The 25,977-nt window shown below is 37.0% G+C and overlaps 3 protein-coding genes across 3 annotated transcripts; all 3 read left to right on the top strand.

Moving 5' to 3' along the window:
* The first annotated feature begins 1,297 nt into the window (after positions 1-1,297).
* Positions 1,298-6,945, top strand: LOC110854582. Its single transcript, XM_022103042.2, has 5 exons — positions 1,298-1,566; positions 1,948-2,294; positions 4,390-4,652; positions 5,644-5,894; positions 6,583-6,945. Exons 1-5 carry the CDS (start codon positions 1,397-1,399, stop codon positions 6,761-6,763), a joined length of 1,212 nt encoding a protein of 403 aa, XP_021958734.1. The 5' UTR covers positions 1,298-1,396; the 3' UTR covers positions 6,764-6,945.
* A 4,484-nt stretch (positions 6,946-11,429) lies between these two features.
* On the top strand, positions 11,430-15,731 carry LOC110854636. The gene is made up of 4 exons (XM_022103100.2): positions 11,430-11,623; positions 14,051-14,871; positions 15,334-15,525; positions 15,604-15,731. Exons 1-3 carry the CDS (start codon positions 11,462-11,464, stop codon positions 15,515-15,517), a joined length of 1,167 nt encoding a protein of 388 aa, XP_021958792.2. The 5' UTR covers positions 11,430-11,461; the 3' UTR covers positions 15,518-15,525; positions 15,604-15,731.
* A 3,039-nt stretch (positions 15,732-18,770) lies between these two features.
* Positions 18,771-25,878, top strand: LOC110854437 (trypsin-1). Its single transcript, XM_022102874.2, has 6 exons — positions 18,771-18,831; positions 19,525-19,697; positions 20,583-20,710; positions 20,790-21,157; positions 21,499-21,582; positions 24,561-25,878. Exons 1-6 carry the CDS (start codon positions 18,771-18,773, stop codon positions 24,608-24,610), a joined length of 864 nt encoding a protein of 287 aa, XP_021958566.2. The 3' UTR covers positions 24,611-25,878.
* The last annotated feature ends 99 nt before the right edge of the window (positions 25,879-25,977 follow it).

The following is a 25,977-nucleotide window of genomic DNA, read 5'->3' on the forward strand; positions in this document are numbered from 1 at the left end:
TAAATGACGACGTGTACGTGTGTTTGATACACGAATTTTTGCCATATTTCCCATTGGTGACAAATCATCGCCTAAATCATTACCGAAAAATAGTGGACCATAGTACCTCAAGGTACTTCAAGGTCTTCCACACCAAATATTTTTGAGCCTAATTCAGGTTTCAACAGTTATCTGCCCCTTATCTCCATAACACAAATGTGTCAATAATTTCAGCAATAAGGTTGGGAAAAAGTAGCAAATTTTGTAAAAGATTTTATTCAAATGTGCCGATTTGTGCAAATGCCATTAGTGTAAAAGGCCAATTTGGATACGATTATATAACACGAATGGAAAAAATTGCGAATATGCGACCACGTTAAGGGCGCCATTATCTTTTTGTCTAGGGTGCCACCTTGCAGTGCACGGGGCCTGGATAATAGAGCACTAGCAATTCTACAAATTAATTCTTTATTAAAATTGAATTAATAAGTAACGAAATTACTGAAAAAGCAGATTTTTTAAGAATTTAATACAAGAGGTCGTGACTCAGTGTGCCCCGAAAAACCCAAAAAAATCCCAGGCTATGGGTTTTCAATAATAAAACACTGGTGTTTTTCTTACCCTTCTATTGATTTCAAATCAATTATGCAGACTAAATATGTATGCACACACTTATTACAGCTACAATGCACCTGGAATTATCCCCGGGTAATAAATTTATTACCATGGCGGTATACTCAAATACAGTAACCGCTTCGTAATAAATACCTGCTACAAAATTATTTACAGTGTAGCATCCTCCTTTCCTACTCTCTATTCGGACACAGTTGAACTTTTACAGAAATTGAGACTTCTGAGAAACTACGGCAATGCCAGTCTCAATTTCCTCCGGCATTCTAACTTGATGAAAATTGAGACTCACAGTCCTGCAGTGTTTCAAAAATTCTCAATTTCTATAAAAGTTTAACTGTGTCCGAATGAAGGGTACACTCTTAGAAATGGGGTTACGATTATAACCAAAAAGTAAACGTATATTACTCTACCGCCGTGGTTATGAATTTGTCACCAATTGGTTATAAATTTATTAGCTCTGGTGACAATTTAATACCAAGTCGACGAAACTTTGTAATTAGTCGGTGACAATTGTAACCACTCGACGACAAATTTATAACCACCGCGGTAGAGTCATATACGTTTACTTTTTGATTATAATCGTAACCTCATTTTTAAGAGTGTATGTATGAATAAACTGATTAAAAAGGTATTCATTTTCCCACGCCACAATTTTCTTGCTCAATCCCACAAGGGTGAAACAAGTAGGGGCAAAGTTACTCTTTCAGTCGGCCTTTATTAAGAAGCAGAAGAGGATAAGTGGATATTTTACTTATCTGACCATAAATATTTTCAGATTTCCACCATGGATTCAAACAAGCTTAACCAAAATGACGATTTGGGTAACTGCCGGGTAAAATTTGCTGTTAATTTGGAAACACTTTCGGAGAAGATAAGCTCCGAGATGAAAAATGGGTGGGATTCTGTCAAGAAACTTGAGAAAGAATTTGACTTCTTTGTTCCAGAAATTTATAGGTGAGGGTCAAAAATATTAATTAACGTAGTAATTTATTTAATTTACACAAAATTGGGACAATAGTAAATAATTGAAGAACTATTTTATTTAAAAAAAGTTACGTATCTGATTAATTAATTTAACTAAAGTTAATTTAATTGAAATTAATTTAATTAATAATTAAGCTAATTATTAATTAAATTACAATTCCCTATAATATTACTAATTGCCTTAGTAGCTCAGTGGTCAGAGCACTTGACATGATTCAAGTAAGCCGAGGTTCGATTCCCGGCTGGGTAAAAATTTCTGGCATTATTTGGGATTTTCTTATTTATAAACTGATTAATTTAATTAATTAATTAAATTTAATTAATTAATTACATAAGTTCTTTCCCCCAAAGGCCCCCCAACAATTCCACCATATTGGAAACTAATCCACAACTCAGTGCGGTCAGGGATGACTTGGAAGACTGGATTTCTGATAGTTATGGGACCTTCGTAACGCAAAAATATGGCGACAAATTAGCCAATCAAGCCGTATCTTGCGTACCTCGACTCTTTCCAAGGTATCCCGTGGCGTCAACAGAGTTTCAGGTTTTGTGCTATTTCTTCATCATGGGCGTCATCCTGGATGATTATTCCACCGACCGTGGGGATGAAGAGGGGGCGAATAAAAAACAATACTCCGAGATGGGTAGCAACACCGTCGCGGAACTTTTTGAAGCGACCGCCGGAAACGACGTGATTGGTACGATATTTGTCTCAAATTGCCATCTCGGGCAAACATTAAGTGCTGGGATATTGACCGCATAAGTTTTTGCTTCTCCATTGTATTCTTATCTTGGCTACGAGAAGTCTTAAAGATTATTATTGCCTACAAGAAAATGCATTAGGTAATTCAGGGACGTTATAAGTGTGTTGTGGGAGGAGAAATTCCAGAGTTTTAAGAAAACTGGAAAAAAAATGAAAATTCAAAAGTTTACCATTGCCCTAGATAGAGAAATATTCAAGTTTTTGGTAAGCAAATGCTCAAATTTAATATTTGGTTGGCATAGGAGAAATCTCTTAGATTCCATCCCATTTTCTCTATGGAGAGAAAATCAATGACCTTCCAGAAACGACAATTGTCCTACTCCCGCACCATGACCAGGATTTTTCAGGACGATTATTGTCTTACCCCCGAATTAACTGTGCCTGGGGGCAGGGAATTTCTAAAAAATGAAGTTAAGGGCTAATTTTTAGAGAGATTTGAAAACGGATCTGTAAATATGTGGGAAATGCGTTTCTGCTGCAAATCCATTTTCCATTCTGTCCCAAAATGAGCCGTAATAAACATCATTTTTAAGAAATTATTTTTATGCCAGTGTCCCAGGCAGCCTTAAACAATTTCTTACAAAAGGACAATTGTTTTATTCACATTTCAAACGTAGGTACACATCAGAGCCAGTGTTTTATTTATTGCGGGTTTGGCTCATTTCTTGCACTGCCCCTAGCAGGTGCAAAAAATGGGAAGAACTACAAGAAAGGCGCGCTGCATATTATAAAATATGCTCTAGTATTATTACATAGTCCATTAAAGATGCACAACAATTATCACTTCAATTTTTATAAACATTAAGGTTTTTAGAAAAAAATCCGAATAATTTGGCTTTCTGACTTTTTTTCCATATTCTTAGGTTTATACGAAAATTTGAACTTCTCCAAACATAAGTTTAACACAACTGAAAGACTACTAAATGGTGCATACATAAACTGCAAAAGAATTGAAACCGATAACTTGCCCCGCTACTAAGTTATTGTTATTTGAATTTGGAGGTTCGTCCTACCCGAATAAATAATTTTGCTCCCTAGCGTATCTAGCCATGAACTCCGCAATTTCTTGCATTTCCTGCGGAAAAAATATTTATCTGCATGTAACCAATTCTTGCGGTTGATTCTTGCATATGGTTACCTGCACCCGAGAGACTGATTAATAAAAATTATTGCCCAACCTACATAGACATAGATGCACAATAAACCATCGTAAACTTCTGACTCACTTCACCCCAACCGCTCCCACTACATCGCCGGAACACTTAAATTCACCGTATTTGATGTTATTTTATATATATATATATATATTTTGTTATATATTGCTAGATGTTATTTTTGCAAAAATCTCATTTTGCCCCGAACACTCAGCCTGTATGCGGGAGCGTGTGGCACAACTTGGGAGCATCTAATTTCGCTCTTTCATCCATAGCTACCATTTCTGCAAAAATCTCATTTTGCCCCGACCACACCCCCTGGCACCAAGACCGTTGGCCCAAACAAGTTGATTGGGCCTCCTCCCGGGGCATGCATATCATGTCGAAAACCGATTTCAATTATCTCCATCCGTTCACCAGTCATCCTGCTGACAAGCGGACAGACATATGTACAGACAGACAAAGTCTTGGATAAAGTAGCTGAAGCTACTTAATAAAGACACCATACGATCTCGAGGCAAAGGAGTATGTAAATCCATATTATAAGCTGGAAATGTTTGTCGGCAACGGAAGTGAAAGTAAAGAAAGTCAGTTTCGAATTCAAAATAAAATAAATTACAAATCTTAAATGCCCGATAACCACCATCAAACATTTAATGTTTTACATTTATTTTTAATTTTTGCCCCATTCGAAACTTGACATTCTTACCCTTCTCTTCCGTTGCGGAACATTTGCTTTCACTTCAGTTACCGACAGACATTTCCAGCCTTCTTGGCAGGCGAGAGACGGGCTTATATGCTAGTAGACAATACGGAAAAACCGTGATTGAACGTATGTAAATCCTATTTAGAAACGTGCCCTTAATTTTTCTACAGACACCAAACATCTCACGACGAAGGCCATGGACATGAAAGTGTTTAAAGAACACCCGTTCTTAATCTCGATTGGGAACTCGATGAAAGAGATTTTCATCATTCTTCAAACCCTTAATGGAAACCTTACTCTTGACAAATTGTGGTCAGGGTACAAACTCAATCTCCTTAAAACGTCGGAGTCTGCGAGGTGGACGTTCAGAAATGAAAATATGGGCAAACTGGACGCATTTTCGGAGGATACGTGTCGCTATTTTAGGACTAGTGTGAGTGATTTTCGGATACAAATAAGGGGTAGATTATAATCATGGTTCGCTACCCCGGGTTTTTGTGGGTTGGGATTTTTGGGGTACTAAATATCCGGAAAAAACCTAATGTTTAATGAGATTTAGTGTTGCGAGTGAGTTGTAATGAGTTGGACTTAAATGCACTATAAATATTCACCAACTTGAGTAAAATTAATCTATAAACATTTTTGGATTTGCAGATAAATTTGGAATGAAATCGTACAAATTACGACGAAAGAACAAAATTGTAAATTGATAATTGTTAAACTAGCTTGTCGTAAACTCATTTTCAACTCATTTACGACTCATGAACAGTTTAGTCTAAAATTAATTCTTATGTTAATTGAAAGTTGTACCATTCCACCCCAAACTTATCTCGGAGTCCAAAAATACTTATGAATTAAATTTTTCGCAAGTCGGTGAATATTTACAGTAAATTTAAGAACAACTCATTTTTACAACTAACTGGCATCTCTAATGAGCTTTTTTCGGTTTTTTTTTCGGGTTTTTGGGCAGATTGAAACAAGCCTCTTTAAACTAGGAGTTAACTTAAGTCACTTAGGTCAATGAAAATTTAATTTTCAGATTCAGCATGCAATTTTCAGCACTTTTATCTGCGACTTGAATTTCCAATTAGCATGCCATTCCTGGTTTTATTTCAATTTTACTTGTTAAACATGAACGCTTGAGTTAAAAATTAAAATTCTGAAAAGTCTGTGCCGAGCCCGAGTATAGAATTAGTTTTATGTATAATTTTAGGAATTTTGTTCCAACCAGCCCCATTATCTACAAAAACCCACAAAAATCCCAAAAACCTTCGAAAAATCCACAGGGTTGGGCATTTCTAGAAAAACCCAGGGGTTTTCGGGACCCTGATTATTATTTGATAGTACATAATGACTTCTCCTTTTTGGGGACCTTGTTTATTTATTCGGGATGTTACAAGACATTGAAATAATTATTTTCACAGGCCACCGGCTTCACGGATACGATGTGTTACATCAGAATGTTAGAAGGAATCGAGTTACCCCAAATAATATCGGGACACCCCGTATTCATCAGATGGCACGATATTGGGGAAAAGCTGGCCGGGATCTTGAATAATTTGCTCGGCCTGCAAAAGGACCTCTTGCTCGGAGAGGGGGAAGCAATTTTTTTATACAAGCTAAGAAAAGGAACCCTTCTTAGCCACGCAGTGGACGAAGAGCTCCAACTATTGCGGTGAGCCCTGAGAAATTAATCGATTTCGAAATTAAAAATTAAAATTTGACATAAGAAATTCCTGAACCTGAGATTAAGATTAAAATTATCCGCAACTACTAAATTAAATTATTAACATTAATCTATTGCGGTGAGTCGTATCCAAAGCTGGGAAATTAATCAATTTCGAAATTAAAAATTGAAATTTGACATTAAAAATTCCCCAACCATAGATTAAGATTAAAATTATCCCACAACTACTTAATTAAATTATGAAGATTAATTAATCTGTTATGGATTAGGATTAAGATTGACAATTAATTAATCTTGATTAATAATGTTAATTTCGACTGATTTAATTTTTTTCATGATTTATTTATGTTGAATTGGTTTTAAACCTGTATCAATTCAATGTTTCAACTAATTAATCCAACATATCGAGTTTGAGAAATGGAAGGCTTGAATACCTAATGAAGTGGAAGATTAAAATCAAAAGTTAGTACTGATTGAATTGACGTACGAAATTAAGATTAAAATTAGTGATTAAAATGACTAAATTTATTGATTAAGATTATGGTTTAAGACTAATTAATCTCAATCTTAATCTTGATCTTAACTATTTTAATCAAGATTTTCCCAGCTCTGGTCTTATCCACATCAGTACATATTGGTTATGTTTTTACTAATTAGCTTTCCCTATTTTGCGTAGGGATTCCGTGAACGATTACAGAGAACTTAGACGCTACGTTTTAACCGAGTTTGGAGAAAAATACGGAAGGATTTCCGATTATGTCAAATTTATGGATAACATCCTGCACGGATCTATATACGTTTTCAGGGATTCAATCAAATACGGAATGACAGAGCAGATTTGGGTGGATTATGAATGAGAACCAGACGTTAAATTCAGCAGATTTATGTTTGTACACTAAATAATCTGGTAATAAACATTACCGAAAAACACAAGTATATTACTCTACCAAACTGGTAATAATAAGTTGTACAGTGTGGTAATGGCTTGGGAATAAAGTTTTAGCCTCATGGGAACGAATTTTTACTAGCTGATAAAATATTATTACCAAATTACCGAGAAATCATTACCTGCATGACCTTACCGGATTATCAAGAATGTATAAGCTTAAATAAATCAAAATATGTGTGTAGTATGTACTACAAAACTTTGGAATTTTATAACAACTGGAATTTTATATTATATGTGCACGCATTTTATCTTCGAGGAGGTTCAAAATTTTTAACACACTCATACAGTCAATCCAAAAAGTATTGGCAGCGCAAACGAGAGCTGCATAAAATTGGTTATAAATTTGACATGCATTATCAAATTTACTGAAACTGCAGGCACCTGGCAAATTTAATATAGTGTTCGATTATAATCATTTTTGGGATTTAAATTAAAGAATCCCGACATAATTCTAAGTTTGAGTTTGACCCAAACGAGTCAGGTACGAACCTCCAAAAAGTATTGGCAACATGTGGTTTAACTCGGTGGGCGAAATTATTATCCAAATATTTTCCCACATTTCACCACGGCAAGTTAATTAGGGAATAAAATATGACCTTACCTGCTTCAGAAGTATAGCTTGATGTTGCCTAGGGCCAAAATAGTGACCCCAAAACGGTCTTATTTGGCGGCACGAGAAATTACCATGTCGTTTTTCACAAAAATGCTTCCATGTCGAAAAATTACCATGAAATGAAATTACCATGTCGAAAAATTAAGCAAAAAACATGCTTCGCCATATTTACTGTTCCAGCCATACCCAAGAAACGGACCATGAAAATCCTAGTGGCTGTTATTCAACAATCCGCCTGAAAAATTTACCTGTGCCCAAAATCGACAGACTAATTAGCTAATTAGTTTTTCCACGGAGGATGATTTCAGCTCCAAAACTCAACTGGAATTTGCTAACCAACTCTGCAGCCAACAAATCAGGCAATATGGTTAACATTCGAACTCATGCCATGGAGTTTGAAGGCCCAGCATCCCAAACGACGCGTGAGCCACCAAACCGCATAAACTCGAGAAAGTATTATGGGGTGGTATTTAGATACCACCCCACAAAAATTCGTAGCGAGTGAAAATGAGTCTACTGGTCTCACAGGACCATATATTGCTTACTCGGATCGGATAAATGTCTCAAGTCTGGCGGATGCTAAATTCGGCTAATAAACGAATGCCTTCATCCGACATTCAAACACGGAGGCGTATAAACTCTGATTTAGGGTTAAATGCCTTGGTCAACGTGTAGTAAACTGGTCGTTATTACCAAAATCGTGACCAATTAGGTCTATTTAAGAAGTCCAAACGATAATTTGAAATAGTCTGCAAAACAAACTGAACCACTTCAAATTCCAATAATGTAGTAAATTCACACATACAGCCAGAGTAACAAAGAAATCTTTGTAGACGGAAAAGGTTAAGCTTCGTTCATGGCCTGCCGTTCCCAAATTTGCCCCATACAGGACTTATTGAACAATTTTTGCCGTTATACAAGAAAGAATATCATATTCGAAAAGTTGCAGGCAAAAATTTGAACTAATTTCACCAAATGTGGTCAAGAACACCAAAAAAGGTAGCTAAAAACGGTGACGAAGCACTAATGGAGACCGCCCGACAAATGCTTCTCAAGATTAGGCGGAAGGAGGTGTACGGACCATTCGAAGCAAAAAATAATTCCCTTCAGCCTTTGTCTCTGTCCCATCAAAATTTCGTTTAAATAAATCTATTACTTTAGTTTTTATGTGCATTTAACCAAAATTGCATTGGTTTCAGAACACCGTCTATGAAAAACTATGTTTTTTGAATTCATGGTAACGTTAGTTAACGTAGTTGTAGTTTGATCTAGTTGGGTATGAAAAGCTAGCAATACATATTTATATATCCGCCGTCTGTTGATTATGTATACTCTTAATAATTTTTTGGGGATATTGTTACCGGCGGAGGTACTATGCAATTCTACCGCGTGGTAACAATACAGTAATAAATCGTCTTCCGTGGGTAAGAAATTGCCTCCGGTATCAGTAGTATTTTTATTACCTGAGCGTTGACATTCGAGGCTGGGCGGGATTTAGCCTGTGTATATACGTTACCTTTCGGTGATAAATAATTACCCAAGCGGTAGAACTGCATTGTACCTCTGCCGGTAACAATATCATCGAAAAATTACTGAGAGTGTATGCATATTCTAAAAGTTTAGCAAATACACATTTCAGGATGTATGTACAGCCTTAATGGTAGTACACACACTCTAAAGCAGTGTTTCTGCTGTTAAATAACACCTGCACGAAATTAGTGCACGAAAATGTTTTTAAACGTTTAATAACACCCACTAAAAATCTTAAAAAGTGCATGAAAATGCACGAAAATGCACGAAAATAATTTACATGCAAATAACATAGGAATAATGCAATTTCACTGAATATTTGATTAATGGAGAAATCGATGTGCTATTTATGATATTTTCCTCACCATTTTAGTATTATTTAGTAAAAAAAATATATTTCATTTTTCAAAACGAAAAATGAAATATTATTTGCATGTAAATAATTTTCGTGCATATTCTTTCATTTTCATGCACTTCTTCAGATTTTTAGTGGGTGTTATTAAACGTTTAAAAACATTTTCGTGCACTAATTTCGTGCAGGTGTTATATAACAGCAGAATCACTGCGAAATATGTATGTAAAATTTTTAATCAAATAGTCAAAAATTTGTATATAAAACATATCTTTTATTCGTTCTAAATTGCTTTAAATTAAATGTGTTGGTCTGCTAAAGACAGCAAGTTACATTTCAGAGTGATATACTAACAACTTTTCCAAATGTTCTTGGGTCATTCCTACGATTATCGAAATTATTCAAGTATTGTGAATTTCTGAGATTTTTCGAAAGGAATATATAATATTGGAAAAATTGCCGCAATATGTAAAAACATATTTATGTATTAGAGGTGAGTCGGGCTGGATATTTTGAAAGCCCGCCCAGGCCCGGCCCGATTCAAAGGCCAAACTCAAAAGCCCGGCCCGCCCAAAGCCCGTTGGGCCTGGGCGGGCTCGGGCTAGCCCGACTGAAGCCCGAGCCCGACTCACCTCTATTATGTATCAAATATATATATATACATTTTTGGCAAAATCGTTGAAATATGTAAGAACATATTCATGTGTATGTATGAAAACCTCGACATATGTAAAATATGTGAAAATATTTTTTGACCGTGTGACCTATGCCTGACCACAAACAAAATCCCAAAGTTTCAATTCAATCTATGTTGTTATTAAAAAAGTCCTTCTTCCTTCCCACAACCGCCCTAGTCATGCTGACAAACAGGCAAAAAGAAATTCTAAAAGGCAATAAAGCAAAAATCTAGCTTTTTCCGCAAACTCATTTGGCACACTCTAAATCAAACTTGTGCTAAATTTCCCTAACGTTGAGTGAAAAAGAGGATGACACAACAATTGAGTAAAATTTGCCCAATCGTTGTGCAAAATCTACCCAACTTTTGCAAAATTTAACTACACGTTGTGCAAAATTTATCCAACGGTCGGACAAATTTTACTCAACTGTTGTGTCATCCCCCTTTTCACTCAACCTTAGGGAAATTTAGCACAACTTTTATTTAGAGCGTATAAGCAATTCTTTACGTTTAGCACCATTTTATGGCATGATAATCCTGCATACATTAAGTTTCAAAAATAATGGCAAGCTTTCATAATAAAAGGCGCATCGTATGTTTAATCACGATGGAGAGATTCCTTAAATTGATTGTGACACGTGTGAATACAATTTTTTACCAAGTACATAAACTCCAGGAAACATAAAATATACACATATTCCACTATCGCCTTATCTCTTATTATACGGCAACATACATCGTGTCGGGATTTAATATATGTAGATGACGGTGAGACCTGTCACAAAACTTATAATGCGAAGGTGTGAAGTGTAACCCTCGGAGTTAGTTGAAATATGTACTTCCATTATGTCGTCCTAGTCAATACAACCCACGTTTCTTGAGGCAGTTTGTGCGATGGTCGGAATTTGTCAAATGAATTGAGGTCAAATTTGAAAAAAATGGGTAAATTGGTTCAAATTGAGGAAGCAAATTGCACTCCAAAGGGGAAAACCGCCCATTTTTCAACTTTGACATCGATATTTTGATGAATTCCGACCGTCACACACACTGCCTCAAGAAACGTGGCTTGTAATGAATAGGAGCACATTATCTTAAAAATTCAATCAAATCCGAGAGTTACACTTGACACCAACATTTTGAGTTTCCTACAATTTACGCTTTCCCACGGACAGCTTCCAAGTGAACAAATAAGGTTGTTTAGAAATTATTGCAAAACTTGTTGTACAGAACATATTTACAATATTTCGCAACTTCACCAGCACATATTTATATTTGCATAACGCCACTACTTTACCCTCGACGGACAGATTTCTTAGTTGTTTCGCAACTATATTTCTGTTTTTTTTTCAATGGAGCGTGTGCAGAAAGGATTGGACTACGTGATTCCGCCTTCTTCTCGACCACAGTCCTCGTTTGGGTCTAGAGAAAAACAGTCATGGATAAATTCATACTTCCCCCAGGTTCCCGCCACTTGTCGGTATCGTGGACCTACGATTTTTCAAAGATAGACATCAGTCCTAAAATACCCCAGGCAGTGGCAGACTCCCTAAAGAAGTTGGGACCAACTAAAGTTACAATTCCTTACTACACTCCGAAGGTACAGATTATAGTACACTCTTAGAAATGGGGTTACGATTATAACCAAAATGTAAACGTATATTACTCTACCGCCGTGGTTATGAAATTGTCACCAACTGGTTATAGCTTTATTAGCTCTGGTGTTAATTTAATACCTTTTATGAGACTTCATAATTTGTCGGTGACAATCGTAAGCACCCGATGACATATTCATAACCACGGCGATAGAGTCACATAAATAAAAGTAAATGTTTACTTTTTGGTTATAATTGTACACTCTAAACAAAGTTGTAGAAAATTTCTACAAGGTTGTGTAAAATTTTGTCCAACATTGGGTAAAAAAGAGGATGACACAACCCGTGGTTAAATTTTACTCAACCTGGTTGAGTAATTTTTGCTCAACAAGTTGTGGAATTTTTACTCTATAAGTTGCGGAATTTTTACTCAACTAGCTACTAAAAAAAGGATCAATTAATGATTAAAATTTACTTTTTGTTGATCAAAATTTGCTTTTTATCCTGTTCGAAATACTTTATTTGGCTCATTAAAACGTACACTTTATTTGTTATAATTTATTCTCATTTTACATTTTATAAATTCTGCTAATAATTTTATAAAGTGTGTACAATATCATTAATTTTTGTAATGTTACTTAGATATAAGTATTACTTCGGAAACTACTAAAGACATGCAACTAAAATTTTGAGTGACCTACAAATCTTCTAGCTATTGTGATTAATTTAAATTGGTGATCAATTGATGAGATTTTTTCTGCTAACAGACGTTATTCTATTGAACCTGCGGCACCGTCCAGCAACTTTACAAAAAACCGTCTTCAACATCGTTATCTGTAAAAATATAAGTACAAATAAATATGTGAATGAAAATTATTCGAAAATATGAGTAAATGTGCCAAAAATAAATAAAAAAGCCTTACCTTTGAATTTATCTCCATATTAGATTGTAATTTGAAGAATTTTTTCTAATCGTAGAGTATTTTTAGTAAATTTCCAAAAGAAGAATTAATTTACTGCCATTGCTTTTGTGACTTGCTGACAACAAGTCACCAACTGACGGCATGCACGTATTTGATAAATACGCCCAATGGAGAGAGCACATTTTACTCAACCCTTGAGTAAAATTTAACCAACTTTTTAATCATTTATTACCCAACATTGATTAATTTTACATTTAGTGAACAAAAAGGTCGAATTTTGTCCAATGTTGTATAAAACTTGATTCACACAACTCTCGTGTGTAATTTTTAGCCTGAACAAGTAAAAAATTTGTCCAACGTTGTAGAAAATGTGATCAACTTTAATTTACTCAACTAGCTTTACTCAACTTTATTTAGAGTGTAACCCAATTTCTAAGAGTGTATAAATTTCAATTTTAAAGGACATACATATGTATTGATCGTTAAACACGGTAAATAATGTGGTTATGCTATCGTTTAAATTGTAAGGAAAAATCTGTGGATGACCCCTTAGCAATTTTAGAAATGTTGGTATGAAAAAGTAATTTCAAAAAATCGGCCAATTATTTTTAAAGATATAATTTCAGCATACTAATATCTAGGATGGGTCAGAAATCGATAAATATCTTGGTGGTATATCTTTACACGAAATATTCCTTGGGTGACCCGAGTGAAAATTTAAGGGATTCTATGTATAGAATTGGCTATATTGTATGCATAGAATTGGCTATATTGTATGCATAGAATTGGCTATATTGTATGCATAGAATTGGCTATATTGTATGCATAGAATTGGCTATATTTTATGCATAGAATTGGCTATATTTTATGCATAGAATTGGCTATATTGTATGCATAGAATTGGCTATATTGTATGCATAGAATTGGCTATATTGTATGCATAGAATTGGCTATATTTTATGCATAGAATTGGCTATATTGTATGCATAGAATTGGCTATATTTTATGCATAGAATTGGCTATATTGTATGCATAGAATTGGCTATATTGTATGCATAGAATTGGCTATATTTTATGCATAGAATTGGCTATATTTTATGCATAGAATTGGCTATATTGTATGCATAGAATTGGCTATATTTTATGCATAGAATTGGCAATATTTTATGCATAGAATTGGCTATATTTTATGCATAGAATTGGCTATATTTTATGCATAGAACTTGCTCCATTTTATTCATAGAATTGGCCAGATTTAATCCATAGAATTAACTGGATCCTATCCAGAAAAATGTATCCAGAAACAATTTGTGCACAAGATACGCAGAATTATACATAATTCTCCCGAACCATTCTTGCACAACATACCCGTCACAAGCTTTATGCAGAATGGTTCCCACTTTTTCTACACAAACTATTGTTCCCTCCACTTGTCAAACTCGGGAGGTCTCAACGATTTTGACCAAATCTCATATTCCCACTGCCAAACTAACTTTCCTCTAAAACCAGAACATGCGCCAGATGACGCCCACCGACGAAATCGCAATCCCCCGGATGCGGCGGAGATTTAAAAGCTTCCTCACCCAATCCTTCGGCGGCGTCGTGTCACAAGAAGAAATTTCCAAAGTGGCCGAATACGGGGTTGATTTCACCTACTGGTACTATCCCACGGGACCCATCGACTCGCCGCAATACTTCGCCGTGACCAAGATGTGTGGCATCCTGTTCATTCTGGACGACCTGTTTGACGTCAAGGATGCCAATGCGGAGGAAGGGCACCATAAAAGCGGCCATGCCTCCGTGATGCGGCTCCTTTTGGACAAATGGCACAAATCCAACGGTGAGACGGACACCCCGGAAATATCGGTAGAGTTGGAACAATCCTTGAAAGAAGTGCCCTTGCTGGCCTGCATCTGTGTCGCGCTAAGGGACACTTTAAAATCCCTGGATCGCCTCGGAGGGCGGGAGCCAGCTCGAAAAATGTATGAATACTACATGTTCCGAGCATACTTTGCCGAATCTCTGCGCCACAGCCGGGTCTACTCGGTTAATCCCGATGCGGCCCGGTTCTTCACGGGGGAACAGTTAGCGATGACGGCGGTGATTGGCCTGTTCGCCTGGGGGGATGGGATCCGTCTCTCGGAAAAGTTTAAAATGCACCCACTCTTCGTCCGGTATCAAGACATGGCCAAGATGGTGGGGGTCATGCAGAACGATATGGTCGGGCTGGAGAGAGACTTGGTGAATGGCGAGATAAACCATGTCATTACGCAGATGACGGCGGGAAAAACGTTGGACGAGGTGTTGGCGAGGGAGATAAAACTACACGAGTAAGCCGGTTTTTGCAAAAATATGAGGAAAAAACTCTTTTTTTTAACATGTAAAACATATCTTCGGACTAATTCTAAAACCACCTAACTGCAACTTACGTAATTCTAAAACCATATATGTGCACTCGCTTCGTAATTCTGAAGCCACGTCTATGTCTAATTCTAAGACTGCGTCAGTGCAAAACAAAAACAAGGAAAATAAGCTAAATGCAATTCTAAGATGATATGCAGTTAATTATTTGAAAAAGTTCATATACATAAATATGAAAATTAACTGCATACTATTTTGGAATTTCAGGTAGGTTATTTTCCTTGTTTTAGTTTTGCACTTACGTAGTCTTAGAATTACGAAGCGGGTACACATACTTGGTTTTAGAATAACGATGACAATGCAGTTAGGTGGATTTAGAATTAGTCCGACGATATATGATAAAATTTTATTTGCATCTTGTCCTATTACAGGCAAGACGTGGAGGAACACTTGGTCTTGCGGGAAGAGATTATGGCACAATTTAAGGACGACGAAGAGGTCGTAAAATATTTGGAAATAACCGACGCCACCCTGTACGGTCAACTTAAAATGATGGATAAATGCACCAGGAACAGCATGATGGGGAGATTGGACTTTGTAGTGGGAGAGGAATAGCGAATCCGGTTTGTCATATTTAAATACAGGGTGGCTTAAATGTCATGTTATAATTTTAATCACAAAATTGGTCTCTTTTTGTACAGGGTGGCATAAATGTGACGCAATTTACAATGAAAAATTTTTCAATGCGAAAAACCCCTAAATCTCCATTAGTTACAAGATTTTGGATTGAGATTTTTATAATTAATATCAAAACTGATGAATAAATTCGTACAATGTTGAATTTATTTTCATGGGCGGCCTATCCATGTACCTGTTCACATTCATTCATATATGCACTGCAAATAATTTGGTGTAAATCCGGCGCGGTGTAGCCACATATCAACACCGCCGGTGTTAATTTACCCGGATTGCTACCGCGCCGTGTGCATATGTGGCTACACCGCGCCGGATTTACACCAAATAATTTGCAGTGTGTGATTATTCTAGCTGTCGGGGGTATTGGGACCTAACGGGTACTCTGTACACTAAATATAAAAATTAACCAACTATTAAAAACGCTATCTAGTTAATTATGCAGGCATCTGCGCTCCTTCGCATTGGTCACTTGTGGTGCGTGAAATTATATAAAAGACTTACACAACGCAGTTATGATATACTATTTATTGCATAAACGCAATTTAGCATACCTGAACTTTTTACATAACTCAATTTCACATAAAACCCAAAACTAAAGATTGTCCATAATCATGCATACATAAACCGGTAGACCTTGGTAGTATTTCATGAGTGTACTAAAACGCTGAAGTGGTTTGATTCCGAGGTTGACGCCTGTAGTATTTAACGCGCCGCGCCGCCGAAAAACTTGATTTCCTTAAACATTGTGACGCCGCGGGAAAATCACTAAAAACTTCCGGCCGAAAATTTGTCGGCGTGGACCTCTGGTTTGATTCCATTTACGCCAACTACACCTAAATACTCAAATGGTAAAAAAAAACGAAAAAATACTTATATATTTAGAGCGGTAATGAAAAAATGCTACAATCTAATTTTATTTATCAATTATGATTTCATTGCCTTACTAAGATTTCCCATTTTTTGGGACCTTGTTTATTTAAAACTTGTAATTTGTTGTTAATGACATTATGCGCCCTGCAAAACCGCCATTATATTTGCATCATGAAAATTTGTAGTAAATTTTTGATTTTCAAAATTGAATTACTCCGTTATTTCTCAACCGATTTAGGTCATTTTGCACTAAAAATGTCCGGAATGACTTTGCTTGCAATGTTTTCAATAAACAAAAATGCTGAGTTATACCACCAATGAAGTCTATAAAGAAATGTGTTTTCAGGTGCAAATTTTTGCATTTATTGCCTCATAACTCAGGTAAAATCAAAAATTCGCCAAGTCGACTTGCACATCGGTTCTAATCCCGTAAGAATGATCGGTGCAAAATTTATTAAAAATCGGTTAAGACATTACCGAGATATAAAATTGTTTCACTTTTTTGGGGTGGGGTAAATGCATACTTACAATGCGATGGAGTGACGTGTAGCCCTCCGAGTTGGTTGAAATTTTGAAATTACGTGGTCCAAGTCAATTCAACCAACGTTTCTTGAGGCAGTTTGTGCGATGGTCGGAATTTGTCAAAGTATTTGGGGTCAAAGTTGAAAAAATGGGCGTGTACACGAAAATATCCGCGTATATGGACTGGATTGAAAAAACACGAATATTGTGGCTGTGAAGGGATGATACATGTTTATTAAATGAAATTTATCCAAAACAATTGTGACATTTCTTACGTAAAACATGATTATGATATTTTTTTAATAAAGCGCACTTTACTCCGTGGAAAATAGGTGTACTCAATCTATATCAAATTACATACATAATTCCTGTCATAAAGCTGGTGATTGAGTTGCCTGTATTCAGGGTATGCAACCCCGGGTTTTTGGAGTATTGGGGTTTTGCCGGTATTGGTGGGTTTTGGGGTAGCACAAATGAGCAATACCCACGGGCAGTCGGGGTTTTCAAATTTAATAAAGCATCGTGTAGGACATTACTAACAATTCTACAATTTAAGTATTTATTAAATTTGAATTAATAAGCTGTTTGTTGCGAAATTGCAAAAAACAGTTTTTTTCAAAATTTAATGCATGAGGTCGTGACTCAGTTTGCCCCCAAAACCCCAACTACCCCGACTACCCGCAAAACCCAGCTAAAACCCCGGGGTATGGGTTTTCAATAGCAAAACACCGGGGTTTGCCTTACCCTGCCTGTATTCGTATGTAAATGCGTCACCAAAATGCATGCATAAAATCAGGATGAAGTATGCAAATAAAATTTTACGGCTTAAAGATAAATTTCATTAAAATATTTAAATTAGGATAAATTTCATTGACGCAAACACAGGATGTCCATACGCACGTGTTTACATAACGCGGATTTAACACCAGTACATATGGGGCTTTTCATAAATTATGTCACGTAAAAATTGCGATTTGCTAGGCCCCCTCCACTCCTTTGAGGTGTGTCACATTGGTACGAAATCACTGCAGCTTTAGACACCCACACCATCACGCGTGACATAATTTATGAACGGCCCCTACATGTGTACCTATGTACGTAATTATAATGCTGCACTTATGCGCATGTCCATGGAAAGGGAACTTTCCCAGAAATGTGTAAAAAAATTTGTACGTCAATTTCATTTCCTTTGGAGATATGTATTTCTAAAAGTTGGGTAGTTTAAAGAATTTACCCAAGTTTACAATGGGGGACCTCAGACACACGAAAAAATCGTCGCTTAGAATTTCGCTTCGTTTTTCGCTTATCGATAGCATGGCCAAAATTATGAAAATTACAAAATTTTTTTTTCAACTTAAGCTAACCGACGGTAACCCCACTTCTTAGTTGAGTTTCTGTTCACTTACCCCAGAGCTCGCTTATCAGGAAGTAACCGAAAAACGAAGCGAAATTCTAAGCGACAATTTTTTCGTGTGTCTGAGGTCCCCCAATGTTATCAAGGTCTGCGTGAATTGTAAGAAAGAGAAAAAATACTTCCATGTTCTGCCCCTCGTACAACTTTAGTAATTCACAATGGGCAATAATTAAGCAGTTGCTTTCATCCTTTCATTCAAATCTGAAAGGAAGTATTAAAAAACTGGGAATTTACGTCAGAACGATAAATTTATGCTCTTCTATAAAAATTGTATCGATTGAAAAGTGAAGTAATGTAACTAAGCTTTTCGACGAAACTGTTCCTCCAATTAAAATCCGTCTTAGAAAGACTAGAAATTTCAGAAAAATGCGAACACTCCAAATTGCCTGCCTGCTTCTTATTGGGATTCAATTTGTCATAATTACAGGTGTGTAAAAAAATAACAAAGTACCGTTGGGGAATAAAACTAAGCGAAAATTAAAATCCTAAAAACGCAGTCCTTGGTAATGTGGCAAACTTTGTAAATTGTGTAAACTTAGAAACGTTTTCAAAACTTTGCAAATATCTACGTCTAAAGAAAATATCTTAGCATGCAAATTTTTGTAAACTTGGTCAACCTTTTTGCAGGTTTGGATTAGTTTATTAGTTTTGATAAGTTCGTAAAATGATCTTACAAAGCGTACCCATCTCATTTACAAGTTGTCAAAGACTGCTTTAATGTCCTGCAGTTTCCAGACAAAAAATAGTAATAACAAAATTAAAACTCGACTGTAATAACAAATTTTTTATAAATTTGTACTATAATTTATATTTTTTATAATTTTAATTATTTTTAGCTACTATGGATGACACTGGTGTTATATTAGAAAAAGTGGCTTCATTTACAGAGTAATTGATTTGTTATGCCATATTTATTTCTCTTTGTAATATTTTTAATTTACTCACACTAGTGTCATCCACTTTTGCACTCAGCTTTACACAAATTTTACTTATTTTTATTTAAAATGTCCAAATTTAAATAAAACTGTAAAATTATCGAAACCCAAAAAATCAATTTTTTTAAATTAAAACAAATTTAATTTATATATGTATAAACTTTGATTTTATGTACTTCTGACAGCCGAGGAAACCGGGGAGGTTGAAGTTCTCAGGAAAAACCTGACCCGAATCGGTCGGATCGTGGGGGGATATAAAGCCCGAAAGGGGGAATTTCCCTGGGTGGCTCTGCTCCAATTTGAAGGCGAACTCTTCTGCGCGGGAACCATCCTCAACGAAAATTACATCTTGGGAGCGGCAAGTCGTACTCTTTTTGCGTAACGCCGTCAAAAACTAGACGCAATTACACGGCATACTTGGCATCATTCGTAACATTCGTAACTTTGCCGTCTTTTTATAAAGATCTTGAAGGAAAGTTAGGTTACAGGTATAAATTTTTGTAAACTTGCTGAGATTAAGGTTTGTAACTTTATTTTGTAATACAGGAAACAGTTATCGTTTGCAAAATTATTCTGCACAACTTACGATTCTACAAGTTAAAAAGGGTTGTGTGGACTAAATTAAAAGTGCATCCCGTCACTGTAGAACCCGGGCTTCAGAAAAATAACCGGGTCGGGCAGAGGTTCAGAATCTTTGACCTGACTCGCCTCTTGTATTTTACATATTTATAATTGCTCTCTCTCTCCCTGGAGTTTTTCTATCATGTACATCAACACCTTTCAATACCTTTTAATCAAAAGTAGAGATTCAATCCGCAAAAAAAACTACACTCTCTACTTGTGTACACATCCTATCTACTACAGCTTTCCTTTGTCCATCATGGTCATCTTATCTTATCATCTTTTTTGATAACTATACCTGTTCAAAAATATAATTTGTCTTCCAAAGTCAGCCATCCTCATTTTCAACTGAAGATTTTCATTCATATTCAGTCTTTTTCGATCAAATTCACTTCATCTGACTTCATTTCACTTCATCGGACTTCATTTCCTGCTCACCTCCAAGTATTAAGCATATAAAGTGAAAAATGAAAAGAGTGAGAAACCCTTTCATTATTCATCCGAAATGACGGAATCCTTCAGTCATTTTAATTTAAATGAGAGGAAATTCATTTTAATTCATTATCATAATCAGTCAAATGAATGAAAGTAAACAGGCACTTAACAAGTCCTTCACCAACAGGCCCACTGCACGGGAGTGGACCCCACCCACCTGACCGTCGTTGTGGGGGACCACATCCAAAGCGGGGATGAAGGCACCGAACAAATCGTCAAAGTTGCGGAAATCATTCCGCACAAGGATTTCAAAATGTGGGAAATTTCCTAATTTTACAAATTTATCAATACTAACATGAATTTTCTCAATATTTCATTAAATACATCACTCCAGGTCCACGTTTCTGCACGACATTGCCCTCTACCGGGTAAAAACCCCGCTAAACTTTAGTACCCCGTACATTAAGCCGGCCCGCATCGCGACGGCTGAAACGAAGACGACCGAAGACATGGTCGTCTGCGGGTGGGGCGCTATTCGGGAGAATGCGCAGGGAAGCGACGTCCTGCTCAAGGTCGGGGTCAAACTAAGGGAAGACTCCGTTTGCGAAAAGGCGTATCAACCTACCCCCTTAAAGTATGCCGCGAAGGGACAGATTTGCGTCGGCGCGGGGGGCAAGGACAGTTGTCAAGGGGATTCTGGGGGTCCTCTGCACACCGGGAAGAACACGGGGGACTACACGGTCGTAGGGATCGTCTCGTATGGTACGTGACATTACACTCTTAAAAATAATGTGCTAAGTAAATCCAGTTTAAAGATCAAAGATTATTCTAGATTTAGTAAGTAATTTAAATTGAAACTAAGGGAGCATTTGCTTTTCAAAATCGCTCTCTTTCAAGATCGCTCGTTCAACTTGATTTCAAATTTGGACATAAAAATATGCAAATTCTTCAACTTAAAGCTGCTAATTTTTTGTTTCAAGTCAAGTAACTGCGACCTTCCATGGTATAATCTTAGATTACTTTATCCCCCTATCCTGCCCATGCTAGAAAGTGTGACATAATTTACTTATTAAGCTCGCCTAATGGTCAAATAATTTTCTCAGGTATTGGATGCGCTTCTTGGGAGTATCCGGGCGTGTACACGAAAATATCCGCTTATCTGGACTGGATTGAGAAAAACACAAATGGTGTGGCTGTGAAAGGAGGATAATTATTAAATGAAATTCATTCTGATAAAATAAATTTTATAGCGCATAATGTGGTTAAAAATTATGTAATTACGCAACCAAACAATCAAACTAGGCTTGAACTTCGTCCAAGCAGTAAACTTGAAATTTACAACTTTATTTACTTCAATCTTAACAAGAGTCGACAATAGTTTTAGTTTTTTAGAGTTTTGAAATTTTCATTCACATTTTCTATTAATGAAAGGATTTAAGCTAATTATTTTATTTATAATTGTTACGTTTATAACAAACCTAAATATGTTGGTAAAAAAACCAGAGGATCATAATCCTGTTGGGATTAACAGAGTTTCTCAATGATGTATAATTTTGCCATACAAATTGTTCCCAAACTCCATATTTTTGTAACGCCGTCATGCAAATCTACATGCAATAATTTGTTAATGAAGCCTTCCAATTTTGAAAAGCAACGACAAACTACAAATTACGCAACCATAACCCCAAATTTGCCATCCGCTGGTGACGAGTTGCCCACAATTATTTAGGGTGTACCGAAAATATTTAACAGCGTTTAAAAATTAGGCTTGAAAACTTTAAAACCCACTCCAGTTTTATTTGAAAACTAATTTCCATTGAAAAAATGTATTTGCGACAAACCTTTATTCTGTTCTAAATACTAACTAAACAAAAAAAATCCACGTTATGCAATATCCCTGCATTAATTTCTTCCCAATTTCAAAAAAACATACCAGACTACACAGCACAACAGTACCCCCAAATTTCACACATGTGACAAACTTTGCCCTAAAATCTCTCTTGTCTAGCTCATTAACAATCGGTTTTATCCAGTTCGCATAGTACATGAATACCTTTTTCCATCTCGTTTTCTTAAAATATTTCTCCCGCCAGTAATAAATCCCAGAAGAAATTAAACCCTTCAACTGCCCATACACAAAATTCTTCCTGTCCGTCGAATCAACCTGAAAACCAACCCGATATGAAAGAACTCCAGCATCTGCTCCCTTAAGAAAGATAATCCGTCATCGTTATCGTTTAAAAAAGGGCAAAATCTCAACAATATTTTCAGTATAGTCGACGTACGCAAATTTCTCACTACATTTCGACAAACTTGTGTATAAATCATGCGGCCATTTATTTATAATGCACCTTTTGCCAAATTCGCCTTGCTTTTTTCGCAAACCTGGTGTTAGAATAGGCCGGATCGCCACGAAGAATGCCACTACCGACCCGCCTGTAGCCCGCCAGGCGGGTTAGATTTCCCTCATACCCTGCAGCCTCATGCAATTTGCCGGCAAATTCGACAGATAAAATTGTATTGGCTCGTGTCCCATTCTAGTACCATTGCTCATACTCTGGGACCGATTTAAGTGGAAGGAGAAATTTAAATCCTAGCTGGTCAAGATAATAAATGTAAGACCATGATGGATTTCTTCGAAATGGCTTGATTACTTCTGAGGTAAAGACATCTTTACACATGTTGCTAATTACGACAAAAAAAGCTACCCAGAGCCGAAAAATTGCACTCAAATAACCAGGGATGGCCCTCTTAAACACAGATAACAGCGAAATTTCAAATAAAATTGAAAATGACACAATTACAATGTCAAAAATTGATGCCCTAACGTGAATACCGGTTGGCTGTTCTCCTTCATTCTCAAAGAGCCAATTCGTTGCCCAAGTCATTCCAATAAACGTAAGGATAACAGGAAATATTAAAGACCAAACACCACTATCGAACGGCTGGGTATACAATTCGTACGACATTTCATGTTGGATCCCGTAACACGAAATGAAACTACAAGATTTCCTACCCACATGGATAATCTGATGATTCCCGGGTAAATATCCAAACGCTGCCGACCCAAAATACAGGTACTTATCATTAACAAAGATCCTTTGCGCGATCGTTAAATTGTACAGTGTTTCTGAGATTATCGTGTACGCGATGAAATCCTCCGAGCCTGTTGAATTGTCCGCGATAGAAAAAGCAATCCTGATAATGTGTTGCGAAGAAGTATTTCGTCTGCATTTTTCCAAAATCTGTGCTAAACTTGTATTCGAATTGGACATCATCCATCCAGTATCCAAATGACCAAAAATATTGGTTAAAAGTCGTAGCGACCTGGTCAGCATTTTGGTTAATTAGGGCCATCTGGCTAGGTTTACTCGTGAACAGGAAATTTCTGCAAACTTTGTAAATTTTTGTACCAATTGAGCAGGCACTGGATTTGGGTTAAGGATTCCTTCCTGTCGATGGTATCGATTAAGTTGTATCGATGCAGTTTCGGAACTGGAACATCCTCAGAGACAGAATTCTCGATTTCCTATAAAAGTAAGATCCGTCTTTAACATCATTTTGTAAATGTTTCCCAATTGGTTTCCAATTTTTGTTTGTTTCGAATTTGCCATAAAGATAAGCAGGCCCACTACTTCCCATGATGTTTGAAAATATTCGTGAAAATGGCATACCTCTCGTGTAAAAGGCAGATCCAGTCTCTGCAAAAATTGTAGCCCAACAACACGATTTGTCCGGCTTTCGTCTGATGAATGTTACTTTGTTGAAAATAAATTGCGAATGGGAATACGTTTCGTTGTTTTTATATTCGAATAGCCCAGGATCTTCAACATAAACTAATAGTTATCAGGACATGGTCCTTCTTAGTATAGTATATGCAGTAACATAAGTATAGTCATGATAAATGTAATATAGATGTATGGAGAGAGTGGACAATGAGAAAGAAGCATTGTATGTAGCGAGAGAGAGAGAGTCAGTCGGGTAGTGGCGGCTGGAGAGAGCAGTCGTAATAAAATGTGCTCCGTAAAATAATCCCCCGGTCTCATCAAACATATTTATTAGTGCACACAAATCGTCATCCCCACATTATCATCATCATCACAACCACACCCACCATATTAGGATGTCGACCACATCAGGAAGGGACTAGAGCTGGAATCACGAGGGGATAATGGTAAAGGGTCTGGTAATCGAGGTTTGTATGGTTTTGGATAAGTACATATTTAAATAGGGAACCCTTAATTTCTCCCCGCACCCCTTCCTCTTATAGTGGGTGCAATGTAATGAAATTCATGCTGGAATTAGGCAGGATTAAGGTGATCATGCAGTGCGAGAAAATGTCAACTAAGCGAAAAACATATAATGATGCGTCCATATTGATAAACAAATGATTTCAAGATAGGAATTTACTGGAGTGGATACTTTTCAAGCTAAGTTCCTCTTTAGCCTCCTTCTGTGCAACACGTATCTCTCTCTCGCTCTGCATCTGGATCTCCTCTCTTCCATCTGGGTCGCGGGTGTGCCAGGGCGAGTAAAGTGTGTCTTAAGGCTTTTTCGTCACGTGAGCCTCGTCCACTCACACCCCCAATCTGCGTGCCTAGTGACACCCCCTGCCACACCCGTCCCAGCAACGACAAGCTGAGCCATCAGGCGAAGATGGATTCCCAGGACCCTTTGCACAGGAGGATCTACGCTTTAGAGGGACTCCCGAGGTAGGTTTTTGTTTGGTATATCGGGGTGCTGGCCGTTGGGAGTGGTTGATTGAAAAGTGGGGGAGGGGGTCGTGCATGACGGATGGCAGCATAATTGGGTCTACGGGGGTCCCATGACCCGGTTGTGTTGTGATGGTGGAAGGGGCAAGTGGGGGGGGTCATCGGCCCCGGCTACGGCTTCCATGGGGGACGTGGGCAAGATCCCACGGTCCGTGGACAGCCCCGCCCAACAACCTTCAGCTGTCTGCTTCCGCATGCAGATGCCACCCTCATTTGGTTATCACCACCACCCCTCGGAATCTGCCTATGTATCACTGCCATACATTTGCCTACCTGATGTCCGGCAGTAACGGGCCGAATGGTGTATTGGGCCACCTTCCCAATGCATGTAGGGGTTTTCCGAGCCCACCACGGTTTTTCCTCTACACCCTTACTGTTACATACATTTTATCATTTGATTTTGTCCTATATTTGTCATAGTGTGTAATTAGCCAGTATTGGGATGCCGGGTGCTATTTGTGGATAATGCCCACAACTAAAGACATACTTTAGCAAATTCTACATATAAGATGAAATAATGTATGTTTATCTGAATGCAAGTTTGTATGAAATCAATGAATGCATGATTGTAAAGGCCGACGCCATATCAATCTTTGAATAAATACCTACCTACTACTTTTCAAGCTAATCTAAACATTGACAATTTGTATTGAAGTCAAGCAGTGACATGGATATTAAACTTTAGTTAAAAAGGTTTTAGCAACCAGCCTTAATAAATTTGTAACCCAGTGTATTTCGTATGGTGTCGAGAGCTGAAAAGCAGTACTAATTCGACGCGGCCTTAATAAAAATCTAATCATGAAAAAACGA

Source organism: Folsomia candida, unplaced genomic scaffold (assembly GCF_002217175.1).
Source record: "Folsomia candida strain VU population unplaced genomic scaffold, ASM221717v1 Fcan01_Sc010, whole genome shotgun sequence".
Lineage (NCBI taxonomy): Eukaryota > Metazoa > Arthropoda > Collembola > Entomobryomorpha > Isotomidae > Folsomia > Folsomia candida.